The sequence below is a fragment of the Pinus tabuliformis genome, chromosome 7 (assembly GCF_031772625.1).
Source record: "Pinus tabuliformis cultivar Carrire ecotype Pingquan chromosome 7, CPIR1, whole genome shotgun sequence".
Lineage (NCBI taxonomy): Eukaryota > Viridiplantae > Streptophyta > Pinopsida > Pinales > Pinaceae > Pinus > Pinus tabuliformis.
The window spans coordinates 346,866,484-346,891,253 of NC_142293.1; the positions used below are offsets into that span (position 1 = coordinate 346,866,484).

General features: G+C 38.2%; 1 protein-coding gene across 1 annotated transcript in view; it reads right to left on the bottom strand.

Moving 5' to 3' along the window:
* Positions 1–8,894: 8,894 nt before the first annotated feature.
* Positions 8,895–24,770, bottom strand: part of LOC149247373 (uncharacterized) — a 103,407-nt gene continuing 87,531 nt past the window's right edge. Inside the window, exon 2 of the mRNA XM_089444053.1 lies at positions 8,895–8,951. Within this exon, the coding sequence (XP_089300179.1) occupies positions 8,895–8,951 (57 nt within the window). The remainder of the gene's footprint in view (positions 8,952–24,770) is intronic.

Here is a 24,770-nt window from a genome sequence, read left to right on the forward strand (position 1 = left end):
AAAGACTGATCGTAGACCTTCGTGAAGGTTTGAAGGCCATTTTGACAGAGTTGCAATAGTGTGCCCTAAGGGTGTATCGATCTACGCGAAGGCATATATGAGGTGCTAAAAGACATCACACTAGTCTCTGGATGCAAAAAACTTGGTTCTTGTACCCGCCCATACTGCTTCGGGTGACATTGCAGCCTACGCTACACAGGTTGTTTCCGAAATGGCCTGTAGTGTAGGGATTTGTTGGTTGGCGCAACTAACTCTGAACCTGGGTTAGGACCCCCTAAGACAACAACAGGATACAGAGAATCAAAGATGATGAGACCAAGATTCAACTTGCTTCTCTTAGATTGGAAGGTGCAACACTTATTTGGTGGGAAGCCAAAACTCAAGAGGACATGAAGAAACATGGTAAGGTTTTATCCTCTTGGAATGATTTTTTTTTTGCAATAAGAAGGCAATTTTATCCATTAGCATACATGCAAAAAGCTGTTATGGATTGGAAAAACTTTAGGCAAGCTAAGGGGAAAAATGTTGAAAGCTATACTCAAGAATTTAGAAAAAGGGCTTTAATTTTGAGCATAGACTTGTCTTCTCAAGTTACTTTGCTCAAATACATTTTAGGATTGAATAGTTACATGAAATATACCATTCTCATGTTTAACCCTACAAAACTAGATGAACTTTGTGTATAGGCAACTCATTTAGAGGAAAGAGGGAAAAATGTTTTGAAGAAACTAGTGAGAAGTCATTCAAGTATGGAGAAAAAGGAAAAGGGAAATTTAAATTCAAGGATAAGAAAAATGCTGCAGTCATGAAAGAAGGAGAAAATATCACATGTAAACACTATTCTAAAGAAGGCACTGATGAAGACCAATGTTAGAAACTTCATCCTGAGATGAGACCCAAAAAGTTTAATAACAAGGAGAAAGAAAAGATTGCTCCAACTACATAACAAATATAGGATTTGATTCCAGAGATGAAATAAAGATCACAACCATGTGTTTGAAAATTAAGGACATTACAAGTACTAGTTCTTCAAATTTTCTCAATGATACTCAATATGAAAAACAAGAATAGAGCTTTTCCACATTAGATTCATTTGAAAACAAACCAGGATAGATACACTGTTTGATAGTGGTTCACAAGAAAATCTTATCTCAGAAGACATTGCCAAGAAGTTGAATTTAGGAAACATTCCTCATCCTAAACCTTGTCCTTTAGGTTGGGTATGTGAGAATGCAAAATTGCAAGTGATAAGGAAATGCATACTTAGATTTGCAATCACTGCAAACTTTTTTGATGAGGTTGAACTTGATGTAGTTTCGCTTGATATATGTGGTATTGTTTTGGGAAGTCCATATCTTTATGATAGGAGAGATATTTTTCATCACGATGAGAACAAATATCATTTGTTTAATAAGGGCATTGAGTATATTGTTAGAGTGCATAACAAGAAATTGAGTTTACCTCTTGTGAATGTTGGACAAATGAAGAGGATTGTTAATGCTAGTCACGATTTTGCATTGTTAATTTTCAAGCACAGAGATGTTGAAGAACCTAAAGATTTTCAAGGATATGAATCAAGTTTGAAATTTGATTTCATTGAGGTTTCTAATTCGTGTGATAAAATGTTTTAGGATTCTAACATGTTTCCTCCTAAAATAGGTAAACAAAATGAAGTGCAATTGCAGCAAGATGCTTCATTGTTGAACATTCATGTGAACAAGATGCCAATGTTAAAGCATGCAGAGGTCAAAAAGCAAATGCAAAGGCTATTTAAAAAAGAGGACATTGGTCCCAAAACATCTTCTTGTGGGTTTCATAATGTTTTGTCTTTGAAGAAGGATGGTGCATGGCGATGGCGATCACATTTGGTAAAGAGTTGAGCCAAGTGCAAGGCTAGACATGCTAAGCATCGTTATGGCGACAATGTTCAAGGTGAAGTGAATTTGAAATTGAATAAGTTTCCTTTGATTGAATATTGAAGAGGGAACGTTTAGTTTCCTTTAAGGGAAGTTTTCTTTTCTAAAAATATTGGGAAATTGCAGCAAGATGTCATCTTTAATAGCAAGACAAGGACTCCAAAATCAGGGAAAGTGAAGTACTTTCATGAGAAGCTCAAAGCGACAAAAAAAAAAAAAAACCAAATGGGTTGAGGTTGGAAGGGCGAAGGAACTATACCCTCATATAATTGTTGACTGAAAATGAGTTTTTGGAGGTCCAAAAGCTTCCAAAGGGGAGGAGTGATCCAGGGGATCAATTTAGTGCTCAAAAGTCAAAGTGTGCGATAGAGCTCAAAGCCTGAACAATTGGATAGATATCGACGATCTAAATCCAACACAATTTGTTTCAATCAAAACTGATATTGTATGCTCCTGATATCATGTTTTGATCGAATTGTTAAGCAACTAAAATTTTAAAAGTTGAAGTTGAAAGTACACCCAACCACTAGTCTGTATGCTGACAAGGCATCTAACTGGGCATGACTGTGTTTTTGTGGGCCTATGGATGATTTACACTTGTCTCATTATGATTGGCTCAGAAATTATTTTATTATATAATGGGTTGTTGACTGTGTAATTGGGGCCAATAGTGGAGGGCCACGTGGACCAACCAGGGGTTGCCACGTGGCCTCCGGAGGCTGGTTCAAAATTTTGGTTGGAGGCCAAGGGATTTGAACTTGTGACCTCCACTGACAACAACGGACCCACACCACTGTGCCACACATTGGTTCTTAACCATAGTGTTTAGAACCACTATTTAAAGTTTACAAAGAGTATTATTGGGGGAGGGGGCCAGGCTAAGCCCTAGCCCCTAGCCACCCCAACGCCCATGAGACCACAGATAGAGGGGCCGAAGGGCTAGGTCTTAGCTTGGCCCATGAACACAACTCCCCACATACAACGCAATCAAAGGCAACGCTCAAATCGGAGGTGGAAGGTTGAAGGGGGCCAACCCCAGTCACTGGGACCTAATGTGACCAAGAGTGTGGCTTTATCAGAGGGGCTTAAACAATTGGTAGAGTTAGGCCCTGGAATCTTGGCCCCCAATGTGGTCACATGGGCTAACATGATCGAAATTTCAAAACTAGGGGTTTAATAGGTGGATTAACGGTCCTACAATTTCACTCATTGGGCGGGATTACAGGCCAGATTTGTGCGTCGGTTCCAGGTTTGGGGTCCTAAAGCCAGATTTGGGTCGAATTGTAGGATGACTAGCTATATAATTTGAGAAAAACTCGTAACATGCATAACTTTCTCAAATGTTTTTGCCAAATAAGGTGCAAAAAGAACCTAGATGGGGGTTTTTGACAGTTCTGGATCCATTGGAGACATTAGTTATGATGTTTGAGCATTGTAAAGCAACGTAAACAAAATTTTGAGCACTTAATGAAAGAGGTCCTGCATTGGAAGCTGGACCAGGAGATGGGTGAACTCCTTTATCATGCTTTGTGTTATGTGTTTCAGATATGGTTACCTGTCTCTGTTTGGTTGTTAAAATTGTTTAAAAATCACTTGTTAATGTGTTTAGTAACTTGATCCATTACCCAAAAACATATAAAATTCTACTTGCAATTTGTATATCACCTTCAGTTTTCAATTACAGATTACTATAGAAGTTGGAAGATAATGCCTATAGACCCAATCTACCCCCATACATGTGCATGGTGAATGTAGGTAAGATTAGCCTTCCATGCTAGATCAAGAAGAGGAACAAGTCCTACCTTCTATAAAGGATTTGACACTAGATTCTTAGGAAGAGTTGATAGAGGATACAATTTTGTGGAAGAGGTATATAAATACAAGACGAGGGTAGGATGGCCTTTGGAATATTGGGTTAAAAGGACAACTTTAAGGAAAATCTAAATGGTTCACTCGAGAGAAGTTGGAGGAAAAAATTCCTCACCTTATTTAGTAGAAGATTTTGGGGACGAAAACCCTCTAAAAATGGGGAGCTGAGATCTGGATTGGATCATTATATTATTGTCCATCCATATCAAATATTTCAAAGTGGAAAAAGTGGAGGAATCAACTAACAAGACCATTTTTATCAGTGGGTCCCAATTTGGAAAATTGGGTTTTAAAACCTTTTGGAAGCAATTTGAGGCATCAAACGACATTTTTTTGGCGGGGGAGGGGTAAAATTTGTTCACTCAAGCATGCACCTCCTAGCACTATTCTACACATAGATACCTTCCAAAGGAAGCATGAATCACATGAATCAAAGTTTGTATGCAAAATATATGCCACTTGGAAGTTGAACTTCCTCTTTTGACCACCATGATTTGAGAGAATTCCATGTCAGTTCCCATTATTCATGGAAAAGATGTTAGCCACATGATTGTTATGAAGACAAATATATAAGAGTTGATATTGTAACTCTAGTTAAAAGTCGAAATAATCAAACTTAACCACTAGTAGTCTATTGGGTTGTGTTATAATTGGGCCACTGGGAGGAAAAAGGGCTTGATTATATTCAATTGAATTTTGTTACATAGACAAGAAAAGTAGCCAAGAGAAGATAGGGAGGGAGAAAAAAGAGAGGGTTTGTGCACTATAACAGTCTATGGGCCATAAGCCTTAGTTCTTTAGAGTCACATCCACTTCCATTTTGAGAAGCATAGAGTGCAAATAACTCACCTTCCAATTAGGTTTTCTTCTGAATGGGTTTACCAGGTTATATCTCATGTTAATTTATGTTTTGAGAGTTTATTTTTCTATTCTCTATATTCTACAAATTTATTTGTTGCATGCATAAGAATAACACAACAATTAACGAGATTTTTGTGTTGGCAAAATAAGCGAATGTTCCCGTCGGAGCTCGCGGCGATGGTGGAACCCTAGCTAGGGTTACGGTTCAGAACCCCATTTCATGGCGACTAGCACCTGGATTACTACTGGACTGACAGAGCAGACTGCCTGAACACCGACAGTGGTATCGCATTTCAAGGGGTTACTTTTGTTTTTTATTGTATTTACCCTGCCACGGTCCCCTCCCTGTTTTACCCGCCGTCAACGCCTTCCGTTCTTTCCGCTGGACGGCCCCAACTTCGATCACGGTTACAGGCTATTCACACCGACAGTTGCTATGGGTGAAGAGGATATTGTCGATTATGAAGCGGACCCCATGCCCCAACAGGAAATCTGGGCACACACCAGCAGACAGAGCTTTGTACCGAGGAGTGTTGCGCTCAGGGTTGAGACAGGTGCTTCATCGAGGAACCCGCATTTGTCGCTCAAAGGCAAAGATAAATCTCCTGAGTATAACCTCGCGGACGCTTCCCCGCTGGATTGTCCGCCATTATCTCCTGCTACCCTACAGATCTTGGGTCCTTGTTTCCACTCCTCGCCATCCTTGGACGCTCCGCTACAGCTCCACATTAGACCAGATTTCCCCCCGCCCCCGCCTCCTCCGCCCCCTTCTAGCTCACATTCCCCCTCAGTCTCCTTTATGCCGCAGACCCAACGGCTTCCCCCCCATTCCTCCTTTCCTCCTCCCCTGGGCACTTCTACCTCGGCCCCCCGTTCCCCTATTAGGTCTGGCATCTTCACCCCGTCGTTACCTGCTCGCTCTGTGGGCTCCGCCCAACACAGCTCCTCGGACCCGTGTCGCAGACTACTGAAGGAGACCCCATTTGGCAAACGCACTGAGAAGGTAAAGAAAGGCAGATGCCTTCGTGCTATTGATCCTGATTTCAGCATTATTTTTGGGCCTGAAGCTCCGATGCCAGACGTGATGGACGCCTCTCGTAAAGTCCTGGTGGGTCGGGTTCGTGGGCGCACTTACACGGCAAAACGATTAAAGCTATGGGTGGAGGAGATTTGGGGTTCATTGCTTAAGGATCTTCCAGAAGTCATGGTCCTCACCCGGGGCTGGTTCGCTTTGCATTTTAATCGGCCAGATCTCACCCAGTGGATTCTTTCACAATTCTGGCACATAGAGCTAGCTCCTGTCATGCTCAAGCGATGGGATCCCTTATTTGATCCGGAAAGGGAACAATTGGGGGCTGGCCCCATCTGGGTTCGTCTTCCTGGATTGCCATGGAAATTTTGGAACACGTATGCATTTATGAGGATTGGGAACACACTCGGTACATACTTGGAGCACGACCGTTCATTTGAGAAGACGGGCAATAGGTCCATGGCTCGTATTCTTGTTCACATGGATATCAAACCGGGCCTTGTAGAGAAGATCACGCTGCACCACGGACATGTATCCCGGAAACAGCTACTGGATTATGAGGGCGTCCCATTCCGCTGTCGTAGGTGCCATAAAATTGGTCACCTGTACAAGGATTGCCCATTGGTTACAGGGTTGTCATCAGAGGAACCAAAAGTCACTCGTCCACAGTCTACTGGGGACCAGAATGCGGGAGACAATATACCTACATCGGGTGGTCTAGCTCAACAGGACAACTCTACTAAGAAGCAGGGTGTCGAGGCAAATAAGAGTACTCGAAGGAAGGCATCATCCTCCGCAGAGCCGCCGCGTACACGTTCCAGGACTGCAGAGGCTGCACCAAAGCCGGCGGAGGCTGCATCTACTCATTCGGGGAAAGAAATGCGCTTGCTGACCGGCTCTCGAAAGAGGCGGCGGATCGTCACATAGGTGACTGGCAGATTGAAGAGCACACTCCAGAAGGCGTACACAGTTACTACCACCGCCCATATATCGACGGCCTTCAACAGGGGGATCCTCCTGATACTTAGTAGTTTTTTGATCTACATGTTTATATTTTGTATATAATAGATACTATAACGGCTCTATGTACTGCATGAGGATGTTTATGCCTCAGATACCTGTTTTACTTTCTGCTACTAAACTCTGTTTATTATCGGCACTTTGTGTTATGGATAACTGTACACAGTATCTATCATTTTTGGACATTACAGGACGGTTTGTAATCATTTGATCAGTGGTTAACCCACATTACTGCATATGCTTCGGCATCTACTACATGTAATCTCTGTTATTATCTTTATAATAGAAATTACGAACTCTATTTCTTCGGAAAAAAAACACAACAATTAACGAATCCAAAAATCTAAAGAGAGATAAACCCTAATAGTGTAGATTTTAGATTTTCAAATATATTTTAGTAGATTGGTTGTGATGAACTATCTATTGGAATATCCATAACAGTTTAAAAATCAATATCCATAAATAATAAGTATATGCTAGCACCACCACATAAGGGCCCATTAATTAGTGTGTATGATTACATGGTTAATGGGGAAAATATGATGGTGTGTGGGCACCGAAATTGACCTTAAATCAAATGAACATGGTTATGTAAAGCCATTGTTCAATCAGGGATGGGCCACATGGCTATTAAAATGAGTTTGCATCTATACATTGAGGTTTGGAAGCATTAAATTCTCCCAAAGGTGCACTATGACCTTTTCCTTGTTACACCTCTAAAAAATCCAAAGTTAAACCCTTGATATTATTTGGAGATTGGAGGGAAAAGTGAGTTGTGAGTCTGAGTAATATGATGTGGATATTATGTTCGCTAGTGTATTGATGCATAGATATGAGATTCGACGTAGAGGCCATTTCATGGACCATGGTTTTGAAGCCCAATTTGTGGTATTCGAGCCTTGACCAAATGTTTTTTGGCTAACTTCCAAAACACTCAAGATGGACATGGGAGTTATAAATGCCTTTGGAGTGGTATTGGGGCCTTTGGGACCTTAGGAATAATGATTTCCTACCCACACCAAACGTTTTACATCCCTTTAATCAAACCTCAACAATGCACCACCATCTGATCTCATGCATTGTGATGTGGGTTTACATGGGTATGTGGACCCTTGGTGACACCATGAAATGCGTGGAAGCCACATGGAGTGTGATATAGATGAGGGTTTATATATATTAATTAAATAATGCAAATCGAATTACAATTTTAGCTCTATAGAACCAACATAGATCTGTATTAACCTTAGATTTATCAAGTGTCGAGAGGAATCAAATATTTTGTGGTGCAAACCTCTTTTAGAGTGCAAAAATTGAATAAATGTTTACATCTATAGAAATTTGATCCCTATTACCATTTGATAGATCTAGGGTTAACATGGATCTATACTAGTTACACACACACACACACACTCACACCCACACCATGTGTCAACTCCAAACAGAACATAGAAGGAATTATACATCTCCGTCATCTTGAGAAACACACCTATAAAATGTTTTAATTAAAGAAATTTTAGTTCAAATTCAAAGTGGGGTAGAGTATTTACACCTCCATATACTTTAAAAGTGAAATCATTGCTTAGAGACGGGTCCTTTCTCTCAACGAATAGGGGGTCTCATACACCAATTTGGGCCTTGGCTTAGTCGTGACCTTAAAAATAGATTATTATTATTATTATTATTATTATTTAATGATCATTGAAATATTTTATTTATGACCCACATTCTTGATATTAAAACGTTCTTTTGTTATTATTATATTTTGAGGTACACAACCCCTAAATGGGATATAATATCTCTCTCTGAATATATGTGTGTGTGTGTGTGTGTGTGTGTGTATATGTATATATATATATATATATATATACATACAATATATATATATACATATATATATATATATATATATATATATATATATATATATATATATATATATATATATATATATATATATATATATATATATATATATATATATACACACACACACACACACACACATTGAATTATTTCCATTATTGTTGAGGCACTCAATATATGGGAGATGTTGTTATAAGAAATTTACGATTGTGGACAAAAGTAACTTCCTTGTACCTAGTGGACTAGTCTAGAACAAAAAAAATAAAAGAATATAGAGTTTCCCTTAGAGAAATTAAAGAATTGGACAAAGGCTTACTTGGAATCCATCACAAGATTTAATTTCCTTTTGGATTGTAAGATCCAATCGTAGTTCCAGATGCTATAATTAGAACCTACACATACAACCAAAACAAGCCAAGGATCCAAAAAATCTACGTAGCATAATTCAATTACTCTATTTAATGGATTAACTAGGCATTGAAATACATGGATGTAAATTAACACAACACATATGCAAAAACATGATACTCTTTGTATTAATAGAAATAGGAGAGAGTTTACAACCAAGTATAGTAGCTGATCTTGTAGAGTTCTCCCCAAGTTGACTTGTCCTTCCTTGTCATAAAGCACACCTTAATAGCACCCTAATACATGAAGATGATGATTCTCTTAGATTCAAGGTAGCAACATGAGGGCATGATTAGTCTCCAAAAGCCAACCCTGATGTTATGGATGGCAGTAAATTTATAGGAGAGGGATGGTAGTTTAGGATTTACCATAATGAGCTTGAGATCCACTTATGATGGGAGGATGAGCTCAATGGATAAGAGGTGAAGTCTACAAGGTAGGATCAGATAGGACTCGACCTTCTTATACATATTAAATGGTTAAAACAACCCCTGGAAGCTTCTCGAAGAGGAAGCTTTAAAAATCTTTTTAATTTTTCCGAATTTCTAGAATCAATGCACCCCCAGCAAGGAGTAACTAGTACTGACTACTGCTGGTGCAGAAAGGAGAAACCAACTCTGAATGCAGGTGGCTAAAGGGGCATGGTGTGTTGGGGCTAAAAATCATTGATTTTTAGCAATTAGACCCAAAAAATCAGACATTTGGAAAGATCATTCCTAGGGATTTGTGTAGGGATGATGGAAACATGTTCATGAATGTGGATTGATTTGGTTTGCATGCCTATTGACCATACGCGGCAAAATTTCCTATAACAGATTGCCCCATAAAGCGCAAAGTCAAAAACTGTAGTTGATGACTGAAGTACTTTACTTGGTGACAAGTTTGGATCAAGAAAAACAGGTCGAGACCATCATCTATTACAATACATTTTCATCATGATATATTTGTTGAGAGAGGCATACCCATGCTCAACACATAAGCTAACATTACATGTACAATGATCAAGAAGTCTATCCATTTCATCATAGCCATCATACTTTGTAATCTTGTATTAATCCTAAAAGCGCAACCCTGATGGATGAAACAAGATCTAGGGTCTTCTATCTTGTTCAATCAATCATCCAATTTACGAGTATAACCATGCGAATAAATGAGTTGGAGTTGAACATGGTAGACACCATATGGTTCCTGACCAATGATGTAAGTCGTTAACAGACGCGAGAGAAACCACCAATGGTGTTAATGGTTCTCAAGGTAATGTAGTACAATCTATATGGTTTGAATGAATGAGTAGAAGTCAAACACCACACAAAATCTTTTGGTTGAAGGCCAATGATGAAAAACGGTCACCGAAAGTGAGGAAACTTGCCATTGATGTATGCAAACTCCAAGGTACCAAAGGGAATTTATGAGTCAACTTCTTGTGTAATGATCTAATGTCGATAGGAAGCAACCTATCATAGGAGGGCCTTGATGTATCCCCCATCAACGATACAAACAAGTATCAATATTTGAGACAAAATGATATTGATGTGGAATTGGTTCAGGAACGACAGACATGGAATGAAGGCTTAGGAGTATCATAGCAGGTATCAATTGAATGAATTCTCTTGAACATATCAGCGACACTGAGTGGAGTTGACAACATTGACCCAAAACGGAATGTGGAGGATTTGATATGACGAACCAAAAAGACAAGATAATTTCACAACCAAACAACCACGAAGATGAAGTGGAAGAGTGTCATGTTCAAGAGCGACTCGCTACCATTAGTAGGTGGAGTACCCTATTTTCCAAATTTCCTCAACGATTTATGGTCAATACTTCTTTATTTTCTAACAAGCTTGAGGAGGATAAAATATGCCTGATCTGTAAGTTCATCCTTCAGATGAATCCTTATGAGTATCTTTGACAAACCCTGAGAAGGAGTGGTTCGGTCCTGTCATGTTCGACGAGTCCATCGTTTTTTTATGCTTTCACAAGTCCAACGAAGGTGAAACTCGACTCCTTTTTCATGTTTAGAGAGTTTTAAAAAATAGGTGAAAAACAAAAATCCAAAGGTTCCTTGTAGTAAAGTTGTCTCTTGATTCCAAAAAGGCCAAAAATGATACTCAGGAGAACCTCTTAGCCATGTTCGACTAAGGTATTCCTTTTCCATAAATAGTCTATCTCATTCCAGAAAAGGGTTAAAATTATACTGAGTAGATGTATTTTCATTTACTTTAATGAGTTCGGAAAGACAAGTGATTGACAATCTTTTCATGTTTTGGGAGTCTGAAAAGAGCTAAAACAGGACTCCAGGGGGTTCTTTTTTCGTAAGTTTACAAAGCCCAAAAAAAGCGATAAAATTATGCTCTTTGGTCAAAATGATCTCTTTCGATTCAAACATCATTAAATCTGTCAAAAGACTGTTAACCTACTCAGAACATCACCAAAAGATTAAAAATATGTGATACATTGTAAAATTAGTTCATATTTAGGTCAAAATAATAAAATAAGGATGAAAATGACCATAAATAAGAAAAAAGTAATTTCATTCTTACCATTTTACATATTACCTCTTGGTGAGTGAGCTCTGAGTAATTTTTCCCCCGATCTTCTGCAACTGATTGCGGGCAATTTGGTGGATCATTTTGAGTGTCGTCACTTCCAGATAGGAGATCTCACCTTGCTCTTTCTTTTTATGGTTCAGATTTTACATTTCATGCATATTTTTTTCTAGTTTTGGGTGACCTATGTTGGGTGTGGAGCTTGATTATCTTTTGTATTCTAAGGTATTGCCACATTGGACCCCAGTTCGTAACGTTGCCGCCCGTAAAATATTCGTTGTAGGGGGGGGTCCAGGGGGGGTGACTGTGACCTTTGGGAGCCCCCCTTGGCAGGGGGATCGGGGGAAGTGCCCCTGAAGCTAAAAATAGATGTAAAATTGCCTTGTAAAATGTTGTAATTTCGTTGTCAATATGGGTCATTCATTAGGCGGAGATCTGACGGTAGAAGCTATGTTTAATTTAGGGTTTTTTTCCCTAGAAGTAAACCCCTCACTATATATGAGGGAATTGTATTGCGTCTATGTAGATCTGTATTCTAAGTGAGGAAGAGAGAGGAGATTGAGAGCGAAGAGGGAATTACAACAGATCTTCTGTAGGTTGTATCTCTTCAATTTGATGGATAATATAAAAGGAAGGACTGGTTGTTTCTACGTGGATGTAGCCCAAATTGGGTGAACCATGTATATCTGTGTCTCTCTTGTTTTATGCATTATATGTGTTTATATTTTTGCAATATTTTATGTGTTCCATTGCTCTGTAATATATAATTTACTAACAACCTAGGGCTTTAATTTTTTTCCCAAGATACAACGCACCCCAACAGTGTCGAAAGGTGTGCTGGGCAAGAAAACATTTCACTATGGAGGGTGTTGCAATGCACTGTCTCCCTTTGGTAGCGTGCATTGGGCGCATTTTAAAAATTTGTTTTGCTTGTTTCACTCAAAATTCTCTCAATTTTTTGCACGAGATTCACTCTAATGATTATTCTTGTCACGTTTCATTCCATCGGGACAAAATGGCTCTAATATGGAGAGAAAGAGAGCACGAAGAACAAGACATGACTGTTGCTAATTATCTAACCACCATCCAAGCATTGAGAAACTGTGGGATTATGAAATTCTTTTGGCTTCTTGGGATGACACAATAGATGGATTTATTAGAGTATCTTGTTTGAGGAAGGGATGTTCAGGCACAGGGTTTCAGGTTTGGAGCACATATGCTTAGTATATAGGTGGAAGACATTTATTTCTTCACATGTTTATCGAGGGGAAGTACCCTTGTCTCATTATCTAGTTCGAGTAAGGGTGGAGAGACTCTCAAGGACTATATCATTACACACTATAGAACTCGATCCCAACCAATCAAAGATGGGAAAATTGAGATAAAAGATGTGGTTTGTTTGCTTTTGAGGACAATACTATTTATCATTGCTAGATTGGCCAACAACACTACCTTGCACTTGGCCAGCAAGTCCCAAATTCAATATGCTATAGAGTGCATAGAACCAACAATATTTAACTGGAGCGAGGGAGTGCTAGCAAACATGAAAGAACAACTTACCAAGGAAAATGATAGATGGTTGAAAAACTTTTGGTATGGTTCGATTTTGATTTCATTTTCCTTGGAGTGGATTCCATTACTTCAACCACATCATATCTCGCTCAAGCTCCCATTTCCAAGAGTCCCACAGATGAGGAGATGGGTGGATCTCATGTCCATACATGCAGGTCCATCGTCTATGAGTTTCACACCAGTCTTCTTTTGATGGTTGCACATGCAACTCATTATGATTGAAGACTATCCATATGCTGGGATGGATTTCTGTGGAAAGCCAGAGCTCGTGCTTCCTGATGGCAAGCGATGGGGTGCCATATGTAAAACAACAAATTTTGATCATTTTTTAAGTTTTACAATTTTTTTTGTATTTCCTATGTATTCGAGACTAACTATCAATTTTGACATGCAAATGTTGGACCTGTTCGACCTATGGGTTCATCCTATCTTCAGCATGCTGGAGACCCACAACAAGCACCAGTTGGAGCACATATTGTTGCAGGGGCACGAGAGGTATTTTAGGATCTTAATGTGACCGAGACTATTGCAAAGGTTGAGTGACACATGGAGGGATTGAGCCAGAGCATAGTTGAGACTAGGGTTGATCAGATCCCTATGAGATTGTAGTATCATACTATTGGCGTGCCTAGCTATATCAGTCGATTACTGTGCAAGATGGCCCGCGCAGTTGCCTGTTATCATGAGCATCATCAAGATTAGTCTACTAAGAGGCTATATAGCTGTATTTTGACTGCATGCACATTTTTTGATATGATAGGCCGTGTGGCCATATGTGTCTCGGGTACAAGATTTTTTCATATCAAACATATATATATATATATATATATATATATATATATATATATATATATATATATATGTATGTATATATATATGTATATATATGTATATATATGTATATATATACTTACATATATATATATCTATATATATATAGATATATATACATACATATATATGTAAGTATATATATCTATATATATATAGATATATATATCTATATATATAGATATATATACATACATATATATATATATATATATATATATATATATATATATATATATATATATATATATATATATATATATATATATATATATATATATATACCTATCAATTTTTATCATGCATTCTATTATCTCGTTCAATGTATGTGATTTGAATTGAATTGAATTTACATATGTCGCAAATGTCTGTCTAAAACACGATTTGCTAATGCATTCATCAATGTGATTAGACTTCTATAAATGTGTTGATATTGGATATAATAAAAATGCCTTTCCAGAAGGCGAACCCTTAAGAACATACGAAGCATAGTTGGAATTCTAACTGAATAGACATTAGTCAACTATAGTACTACAAGTTGTGAGTCAAGTCTGATAACTATACAACAGATACCATGAGAAATAACATCAGACAATAGCTCGATCATTGTGCTATACTCAACGATATTATTTGTAGAGAGATCGATACAAATCCCTTGTAAAATCACTAACTCACCACTCGGAGCATATATATCCCATGCTGTGGAAGAAAGGTTCCGAGTACTATGACTAGCACCATCAGCATAACCAACATATGGTTGAAGGGATGCTGACATATGCAAACCAAATGTAAACAAGAATAATAGAAATCATAAGAAACTCCGAAAGGAACACACTACAAACACACTCAACACACCTATATACAACATTTACATAGTGAAATATGCAAAAATAACTTAAGCACATCTTCTTTTAAGGTACAACCTATTTATAGGTTGTACCAATGGAAGTGCATCGAAATCAACAAGCTCGTAGGACCCTTTAGTAAGAATGCATTTAACAATGTATGGGCCTAGCCAAATTGGATCAAACTTTCATAATCCTAACTTATTAGACTCTTGATCAGACAACAAGACAAGGTAACCTTCCCAAAATACATGAGGCTTTACATTCTTGTCATATTGCGCCTTAACTTGTTTCTTATGGGACTCATTATCCATCGTGAAATCACGCCAGGTTTCATCTAATCACATCAAATGTAGGAGATTCTATTCTTTTGCAGAAGTGGAAAGGAGGAGCTCGACAACAAGTTTCAGAGATGGAATTTCACATTCAATAGGAAGGATTTCTTCTAGACCATATACCAATTGGAATGGTGTGAACCCTGTAGCAGCCAGAGAAAAGGTTCGATATGCCCATAAGGCTCCATAAAGGATAAGATTCCAATCTGATTTGTGGATCCCTATCATGTGTTGAAGCATTGTTTTCAAAACTTTGTTGATTTCTTCAACTTTCCCATTCGTTTGAGGCTAGTGGGGAGTTGAACTCTCATGGGAGAGGCCCAACTTGGTAGTCAATTTAGACATCATGTGGTTACATAAATGTTTCCCATGGCCTACAAATATATCCTGTGGCACACCAAACCTTGCAAAGACAAGATTGAAGAAAAATATGTTGGGTTGTGTTATATTCTTTCCACGACTAGCCAACGTAGTTAACCGGGGGGTTAGAGGGGGGGCAGAGCCCCCCTTCGTTGCGCTGATTGTGTAGCAGGGGGGGTCACAGGGGGTTTGAGGCATACCTGTAACCCCACTTTATGGGGTTCGGGGCAACGCCCTGGAAAATTTTGGTTTTGGACCCTACGTTAGGTGGGGCAGACCCACCTATGGTTTTGTGCATGATTTTCGCACATGTTTTTTGGACGTGATGGTTTTTCGGTCCATGGTTTTGGACGCAATGGTTTTCGGTCCATGGTATTGGATGCTTTGGCATGTATAAATATGTATTGTAACATTGAAAGGAACATAATGAAAAATCAAGTTGGTAGTCCCTATTTTGGGATCGAGGGGAAATCTCTGTGTATATGTGTTTTATGTGTTATTCTCTCGCATTTTTTATTTTATGTGTTTTAGAATTCGTATGCAGGTAATTTCTATACGGGGTTAAAACGTACAAAATAAAGTAGTTGTTTCGCCGATGTTATTGTATGTAGGCATCACCTTGGCCCACTTGGTAAAATAATCTACCGCCACAATGATGTAGCCATTATCCCCAGCTAAGAGAGAGTTACATGACATAAATTCAATGCCCCACTTTGTGAAATTTACAATGACGATAATATGGTGCAAAGGAGCGGGTGGAACACAGGCTTTATGATCGTATATCTGGCAAGCATGACACTTTTGGACTACAAGGATGCAGTCACAAAAATAGTAGGTCAAAAGTATACAGCACACAAAATCTTCTATGCGGTGGCGTAACCAGACATATGTCCACCACATGCCCTAGCATGGTATTAATTCATGGATTTCTCATCCTCCTGATGAGTGAGGCACCTTCAAAAAATCATATTGATACCTCGATGATAAAGGGAATTGTGGATTATAATATAATTTTTAGCTTGATATCAAATACATCGTTGGTTAGAGCGATAGGTATCAGACTGGAAATTCTGGGTTTGGAGATATGCAATAATGTCTCCATACCACAGGTCAGATGACACGCTCAGAAACAACAACTCGTTTGGAATAGAATTATCAGATGTTGTTTCAGTTTCGGTAGTGGGAAGATTGCAGATCAACTCAACAAAGGCTAAGGATTTATTCAACTTGGATTATATAAACTCCAAATAGAACTCTTGGAGGAAGAAAATCCATTTGGAGTACTCACCTGCCAATAATTTTCATGAAAAGATGTATGTCATGGGGTTGCAATCATAAATAACCATAGTATTACGAAGCAAGATATAGTGAGAAAACATTTGGACAACTTGGATAGCCGCCAAAGACAACTTTTTGACATGAGTATATTTGATCTCAGTATCATTTAAGTTCTAACTCAAATAATAAATAGGATTTTTGGTCCCTACATCGTCTTATTGGACCAATACCATAGTGATGGTAGTAACTACATCAACGAAGTATAGGAAGTAATCACATTGGTAATCTGGGGCATACAACAAGGATGCCAAAATCAGAACATGTTTCAAGGCATCAAACGCCTTTTGGGCGGTGTCATCCCAATAGTAGGGAACCCCTTTCTTTAAAAAGAAAGTAAATCCTTTGGTCAATTTGGCATAGTTGGGAATGAATATCCGTAGAAAGTTAGCCTTCGCTTGGAGTCATTGAAGCTAAAAAAGAAAGGAAGGAGCGAGCAGACCTAGGATCGCTTGGAATTTCAATGGGTTAATACAAATTCCATGCTTCAAAACAATGAAACCGAGAATTCAATCGTAGCTTACAAAAAACACACATTAGTGTGGATTGAGACTAATGTTATATTGCCAACAACGTAAAAATATAGCCCTAATATGCATCCGATGATCATAACAATGTTTCAAGTGAGCAGGTAGGTCATCCAAATATGGTTGTACAACGTGTTTAATGTCATGGAAGGCATAATTTATTTCCCTCTGAAAAGTAGCCCCAACATTTTTCAATCCGAAAGGGAGATTTCGATATGAAAATGTGCCCCATGGACAAATACATGTGGGTTTATGTTGGTCCGATGGGAGAATGTTGATCTAATTGTAGCCGGAAAATCCTTCCTAAACAAAAATATTTCACATGCACAATCATCAACAATGTAGTCAATGAACGAGGTAGGATAATTGTCCTTAGGACAAGCATGATTAATGTCTCGATAATCGACACACACATGAATTGTTCCTTGTTTTTTCATGATAGGAACACTTTTGGATACCTAATTAGTTAGAGGTATTAGGTATATGAAACTAGCGAGTACAAGTTTTTCAACTTCAACTTTAATAGAGACAACCTTCTTGGGATGGACAGGACAGAGGCATTGCCGAACTGGCTTAACATTAGGATATGTCTTGATTTCATGTACAAAAATGTTTAGATCACTACCTCACATCTCTTTATAAGACCAGGTGAAAATGTCTCTAAATTCTTAGAAAAGGGCTTTATAAGTCTTGATCTCATCGGGAGAGCAAGATGCACCAATATGTACATTCTCAAAAATTCCATGTTTGATTGAAATATCAAGAGGGATAGTCTCTTCGATATTTGACAAATTATTCTCAAAATCGATGTCATGGATAAATACAAAATTCACAAACATCTCAATGACATTGGGCCAATAGAGATCACTAATATTATCCTTGAAGGAATCTGGCAAGGAGGAACGATGGTGATGATCGTCCCATGTCACATCATCTAGCATCATGATATCCATGATTCTCTCATCAATAGAAAATGTACCAGAGAATGGATCAGAGGATGTGCCATAATCTAAGGAATGGTAAACCCAATTGATCAAAGAGGAGATAGAAAAATGCATCGAACAGGGCGAATATATGGCTTCATAGTCTAGCTCAATGGGATTAAGCGGAATGCGGTCACCAAAAGTGTCAATATTAGATTCATTTGGCACTATCCAAGGATCAGATGGAGTAGTACAAGAAGATAACATGTTGATATAGGCAACCGGATTAGAGTTGTCAGGAATGGAATGAGGAAAAGGTTCCCATGAGGGAAGAATCCTTAAGCAATCCCGCCCAAAAATGTTGATATGGATGTGGGGTTTCTCCCACAAGAGGGATGTTTCTAGTAACTTGAGAATTGGTGGCAAATAAAGTGAGCTAATCAATGGCTACTATACCTCCCTTATGAGGGAAAGTGATCATTCTAAAATATGTCGAAACAACAACAACCATAGCATAAACCCACGTATGACCCAGTAGAAGGTTATAATCTAACGACCCGTCTATAACTTCAACTTCTATCGATGTTATCTTGTCGCCTAATTCTACTTGTAACGAATTCATAATTCCATAAGGCTTGAAGCCTCTTCCATCAAAATCCTTTAGAGTAGTTGGTGACTGATTTAATTGGGGAGAACCAATGGCCTTCCAACAAGAAAGTGACATGATATAGGTTGAAGCTCCTTCATCCACAATGGAGCGATGGATGGTCTTACCTCGAATGACAACCTGAATCATGAAAGATAATTGGGCTGGAAGTCAAGGCGTATAATTCTCATGGTTAAAAACTACAAGGTTAGAATCTAAGGGATCAATACATCCAATTGCAGAAAGTAAAGCCTTCTTCTAGGCGAGACAATTTTGCAACACCTTGAGAGTTGACATAGTTGAAGGAGCTTGAGCCAGATCCTCAACTATGTTATAATTCTGAGTAGCTCTTTCACAAGGGTTGAATGTGGATTTATGGATAACTCTTTTGGGAGGATTCATTCTCAATTCAGTAGGAAACACATTTGGAGTAGGATCTGATGGAGATGCGGTAGAACTAGTAGGTTGATCAGTAGCCTGACCAGTCGAGGGATTCACATTACCATAGTCTTTATTCCTAGTGGCCACCATAATGTCATTTTTCGGCTTGGTGGAGGAAAGCATCATAACTGAGTTAGAGGAAGCGGGATCCCGAGCAACCATATTAGTCTCCTGATTTGGAAACGGATCTATCAACACAATGGGTGTAGTGGATAAGTCAAGGAATTGATGTACTTCTACCAAATGTGGATTGTCATGAGTGAAATTCTCCTCATTAGAAATTAAGCATGGATAATTAGGTTTCCACTTTTCTTCAAAAGACTGATTATTTTGTTTATCCTATGGAGGATTATATTTCTTCTTTTTACCTTTTCCTTTCTTCTTACTTCTTAGTTACTGAGATTTGTCTTTGGTGGATTAAACGATATTGATCTTGGAAGTAGAAGCCACAAGAGTAGTGGAAAGAGGGTTTTGGGTAGCCACAATAAGATTTGAACCAAATGTTTTACTCACCAACTGTTGGCTAGAAGAACCTATCACACCATCAGCGGCATGTGATTCATTACCAAGAGGGTTAGGAACAATATTGGAACGTCGTGGAGCATTTGGTATTTTATCATAGAGTGTGCTAGATTGAATATAAATAAGATCAAGATATTGGGCATGAGAAATTACCTGCTCTTCTATCACAACTCTGCCTTTAGGGACGTATTTTGTTATGGATGGTAACAAAGAATTAATAAACCATTCAACTAACAATTGGTCAAGAACGAAGGTTTTAACCAAACGATGGTCATAGTGCCACTCATAAATGTGAGTGGAATCAGATTATTTGAAAATGGTTAAAAGTTAACTTCCAGTCTCATATCGAATGGGTAACAGGAAATGCATTAAGAATGTGGTCGCTAAGGCACTAAAATTATTGAACGAAGCTCATGGCAGTTCAATATACCATTTTGTTGTCGTACTAGTAAGTGTGTGTTGGAAAATATGTAAATGTATAGAGTCATCATTGAGAGAGTGCGATGAACACCACAAATGATAAGTCATAACATGTGAAGATGGGTATTCTCCAGGATTTCCATTGAATTTAGGGATATCACAAGGAAATTTTGTGGGAATAACCAACCACCAAGGAGAATAGGAAATAGGATCATTGGCAAGCTAGGTCAATTCTAGAAATTCAAGAGTTGCTACAAATGGCAACTTCCTATTAAAGTCTGGTGGAGGATACCCTAGGTAAGATGGGATGGCTTGAGCAACATGTATCTGCGCTCCAGGATAGGGAGGATTCTGATAACCAAAATGCACATAACCTTGCTACCCATCTCTAGGATAACCTCATAAAGGTTGAAATGGATGATTTTGGGTTTGTTGACCTTGGTAAGGTATCTGAGGCATACCTTGATACGATTGATATGATTGCCCTGTGGGATTTTTCATCATCCCAACGTAAGGTTGGTTAGGTTGTTCCTGTGCCATACCATATACATTTTTACCCACTTGAATTTGAGGGATATCTTGAAAAAGTGGTGGTTGTAAGATAACTTGAAGAGGCTGGGTAAATGGGGCCTGGGAGGTGCCAAATACTGGTAGAATAGGTTGAGTCAAAGATGCAACCTGTAAAGATTGACTTACATTAAATTGAGCTTGAAAAGGTTGGGCTATAGGCTGATAAGTAGGAATCTGAGATGCGGATGGAACATGTTGAGATATAAGAGATGGATCCACAACTAAACCAGTTTGCACAGGAAATGTAGGTTGCCAAAAATTGACAACCATTCTTGAATGTGGAGGACTCAAAGGAGGTTGAGCATTAACTTGTGATATTTTATGAGGAGATTGAAATATTCCAATGACAGGTTTCCCCCCTACTGAAAGAGGAGGGGAATATGGAGGCAACTTCCCCCCAAGGGGAGGTTTCCCAATATAAAGTGGATTGGGCTATAGTAGGTGTCCATACCCACTGACATAAGAACCAAGCTTCTGCTCAATTGTAGGTGTATATGGAGGAGAAATAAAATAATATGTAGCACTCATTAAAGAAGTGCTAGATAGGATTCCAGAAGAGGATGACATGGGAGAAGTCCATGGACTAGATGTTGTGCTAGAAAAGGTACCATACAATGATTGGTAACCAAGCAGGACAAATGGGTTATCATACAAATGTGTCTATGGCGATATTACAAACATGGATGAAGTTACAACATGGGTTTTTTCGATTAGAATAATAGATACAAGCTGAGAAACCATAGTAGATTCAGTCATGGCTAATTGTCCCAAAGAGGATTTCCGAGGGAAACTCGAGGGAAACTCAAGGGTGAGTTGAAAGGAAATGAACTAGACAAAGGAGCTTGTGATGGAGTAGGAAGAGAAGGAAAAGGATGGGCCTGGTAAATATGACTCCCTCTCAAATGGATAGGAGAGGAGGGTTGAGGCACTTCCCAAGAATATCTTCGATACTCATAAGAGTAGGCGAAAGTGGTTCACCGCCGCGTCCAAGATATGTGGGTTGTGGTTGAGTTCAAGACAAAGCAAGAGAAAAAGAATATCCTGAAGTAACAGGTGTAGACAACTAAGGTGCCTCAAGTTGTATAAATTTAGGTTGTATTGTTTCTGATTCAATAAAGTTAGGTTCAATAACCTCAGGTAATGAAATATCAAGTGCTTTTGTTTCAACTGTGTCAGATTCACCAGTAAATGAAGAAGTGATATCGGGTTCAATACTCACAAGAAGGGATGATTTTGGTGGGTCTATTTTTGGTGGGGACCAGAAGTAGTAGCTCCCGAAGTACTAGATTCATTAGTCTGGATTTTTTTTCTTTTGACGATGTCTGAGAGTTGCGTTAGGTGGAAGAGGATGAAATCTGTGCATCCTATGCGAACAACAAGGTTTTGGGGGTTGTTCTTCCATGTTGGTTTAAATTTTTTTAAAAATTAACAAAAAAATTAAATAAAAAAGGGTAATGTAGGCAAAAGTATTTACCAAGCAACTATGAACTGCAATATTCCACCTTGGAGAACCAAGGATTTATGTACAGGCAGGAAATATCCCTGAATGTTGTGTTATGTGTATCACAGGATACAAGGATGCTGAATCAGTTACCTAAGGTGAGGATAGCAACCTAGAGTGGACTTCCAAAATATAATCGACATTACGTGGAAGTGTAGTTTGTATTAGTGTTTTCTAATGTGTAATCGTAAGATGAGAGTGTTCCCATATACTTATCATGCATGGAGTTCCATCCGATATACCCGAAGGTATGTGGAGAACGGTCTGATACACTTACGTACATGGAATGAGATTTCATCCCCAGAATGCAACGTTGGAAAAAAATGATAGCTCTTATGTTTATAGATGTTGGAACACGTCTCTAGCATAGACCTCTATATGTTTGCGCTAATGTTTCAAATGCTCCATAAGATTGATTCAATAAATTTTAAAGTTTATCTTGAATTATGTTTGAATTTTCAAAGCTCATAGCGAATTTCACCTGAATATCCTAAAGATGCAATCTAGCATGATAAAATGAAAATTTTCTTTTCAATGAAAATATATGTACAAGAGGGAAGAGAACAACGAGTAATGCAACATACAAAATGCAACAAACTGTTTTTGTTAAATCAATTCTCCTAATGCAGCTGTTCCAATTTCCAATTCCACACACAAAATCCTAAATGCAATGCAAAATGCAAAGTGATGAGATTTTTCTTTACAATCCACTTAATTTCAAAATGAAATGAAAACTAAGATGCTTTCTAAATCACTAATAAAATAAACTATACAGAAAGGTGATTGTAATATCAATTATTTCAAGCAATCATTGATCAAGCAAAAGTTTTCTAATGACCTAATTAATAAGAACAAAGCAAAATCCAATAAATTCTTATCAAAGGCTACTAAAACAAAAAGAAAACAAAGTGAAGGCTTTTCAGAAACCAAGACACACTTAGGAACAAAAGGAAAACTAGCTTGAACAAAGCAGATAAGAGAGCAAGACACAAGAGGCAATTTTTTGGATCTAAAAGGGACCAGCGCAGATGCAAAATAGACACCAGTGTTCTATAACGCAGGTGTAGAGAAAGAGAGGGTGCGCTCGAGCGCTATGTCTCCATACCAGGGGGAGCGTTAAAGCAAATCCAGGAAAATTACAACACAAAAAATCAAATCAAGCTAAGAGAAGGGTTTTCCTAGGGTCAATCAAGGTCTGAGTGAGGCAATGAAGGTCAGTTTAAAAGGTGAAACAAGTGCTATGGTCAAGGAAAGCTCTATGGGAAAGAAATGTTTCCCTAGTGGAGTCGCCAAATTTTTATATGGAATTTATGATTGGGGACAAAAGTATCTTCCCTAGATCTAGTGGATTGGTATAAAACAACATAAAGCAAAGAATATAGAGTTTCCCTTAGAGAAATTGAAGAATGCAAAAAAGGCTTACTTGGAACCCGTCACAAGATTTACTTTCCTCGTGGTTTACAAGCTCCAATCATAGCTCTGGATGCATAATTAGAACCTTCACATACAACAAAAACAAGCCAAGGATCCACAACATCTACGTAGAACAATTCAGTTACTCTATTCAATGAATCAACAAGGCATTGAAATACATGAATGTAAATGTAACATAACACATATAGGAAAACATGATACTCTTTGATTTAATAGAAATAAGAGAGAGTTTACAACCAAGAATAGTTGTTGATCTTGTAGAGATCTCCCTGTTGCACTAAAAATTGTCACCTTGACATTCTGTTATTTGTGTGAGTTCATTACAACTCATACTTTCCTCCTCTGCAAGTCTAAAACATCAGTTCCTCATACCAAGTCTGGAAAATAAGAGAAAAGCTCTCAAAAGTTTTAAAACTCTGGTTCCGCACTTTCTCTTTGTCTTACCTGCGGTCCCGCACCTAATGGTCATGTCTCTTGCGCACCTGACCGCACTGTCTCTGTGTTAAAGGTGCGGACCGCTGTAAAAGTTAAAAAGGTGAGAGCATATAAAAAAAAAACAAAAAAACAAAAACAAAAACAAAAAACAAAAAACAAAACAAAAAAAAAAACAAAAAAAACAAAAAAAAAAAAAAAAAAAACAACAACAACAACAACAACAAAACAACAAAACAACAAAAAGAAAACAACAAAACAAAACAAAAACTCACTTTCAGTTATTTCTAGAGGCTTTTGGAAGGAATCCTGAAGTGGCAAGTTCGCTTTTTTAAGGTTCAAGTAACCCGTACCTTAAGGAGCTAATCCCTTGATGTGAGGAGCTTATTCCTTTGAAGGAGGATTCTATCCCTTCATAGGTGGACCAGTAACCTCCTCCTCTGCACTATAAAAAGAAGCATTGAGTTGGTTACTTGGGAGTTAGAAGCTTAGTATTTTTGAGGTAAAATGCTACTGGAACTTAGTCTTCTTTAGTTGAGTTTTTATGAGGAGAGATTACA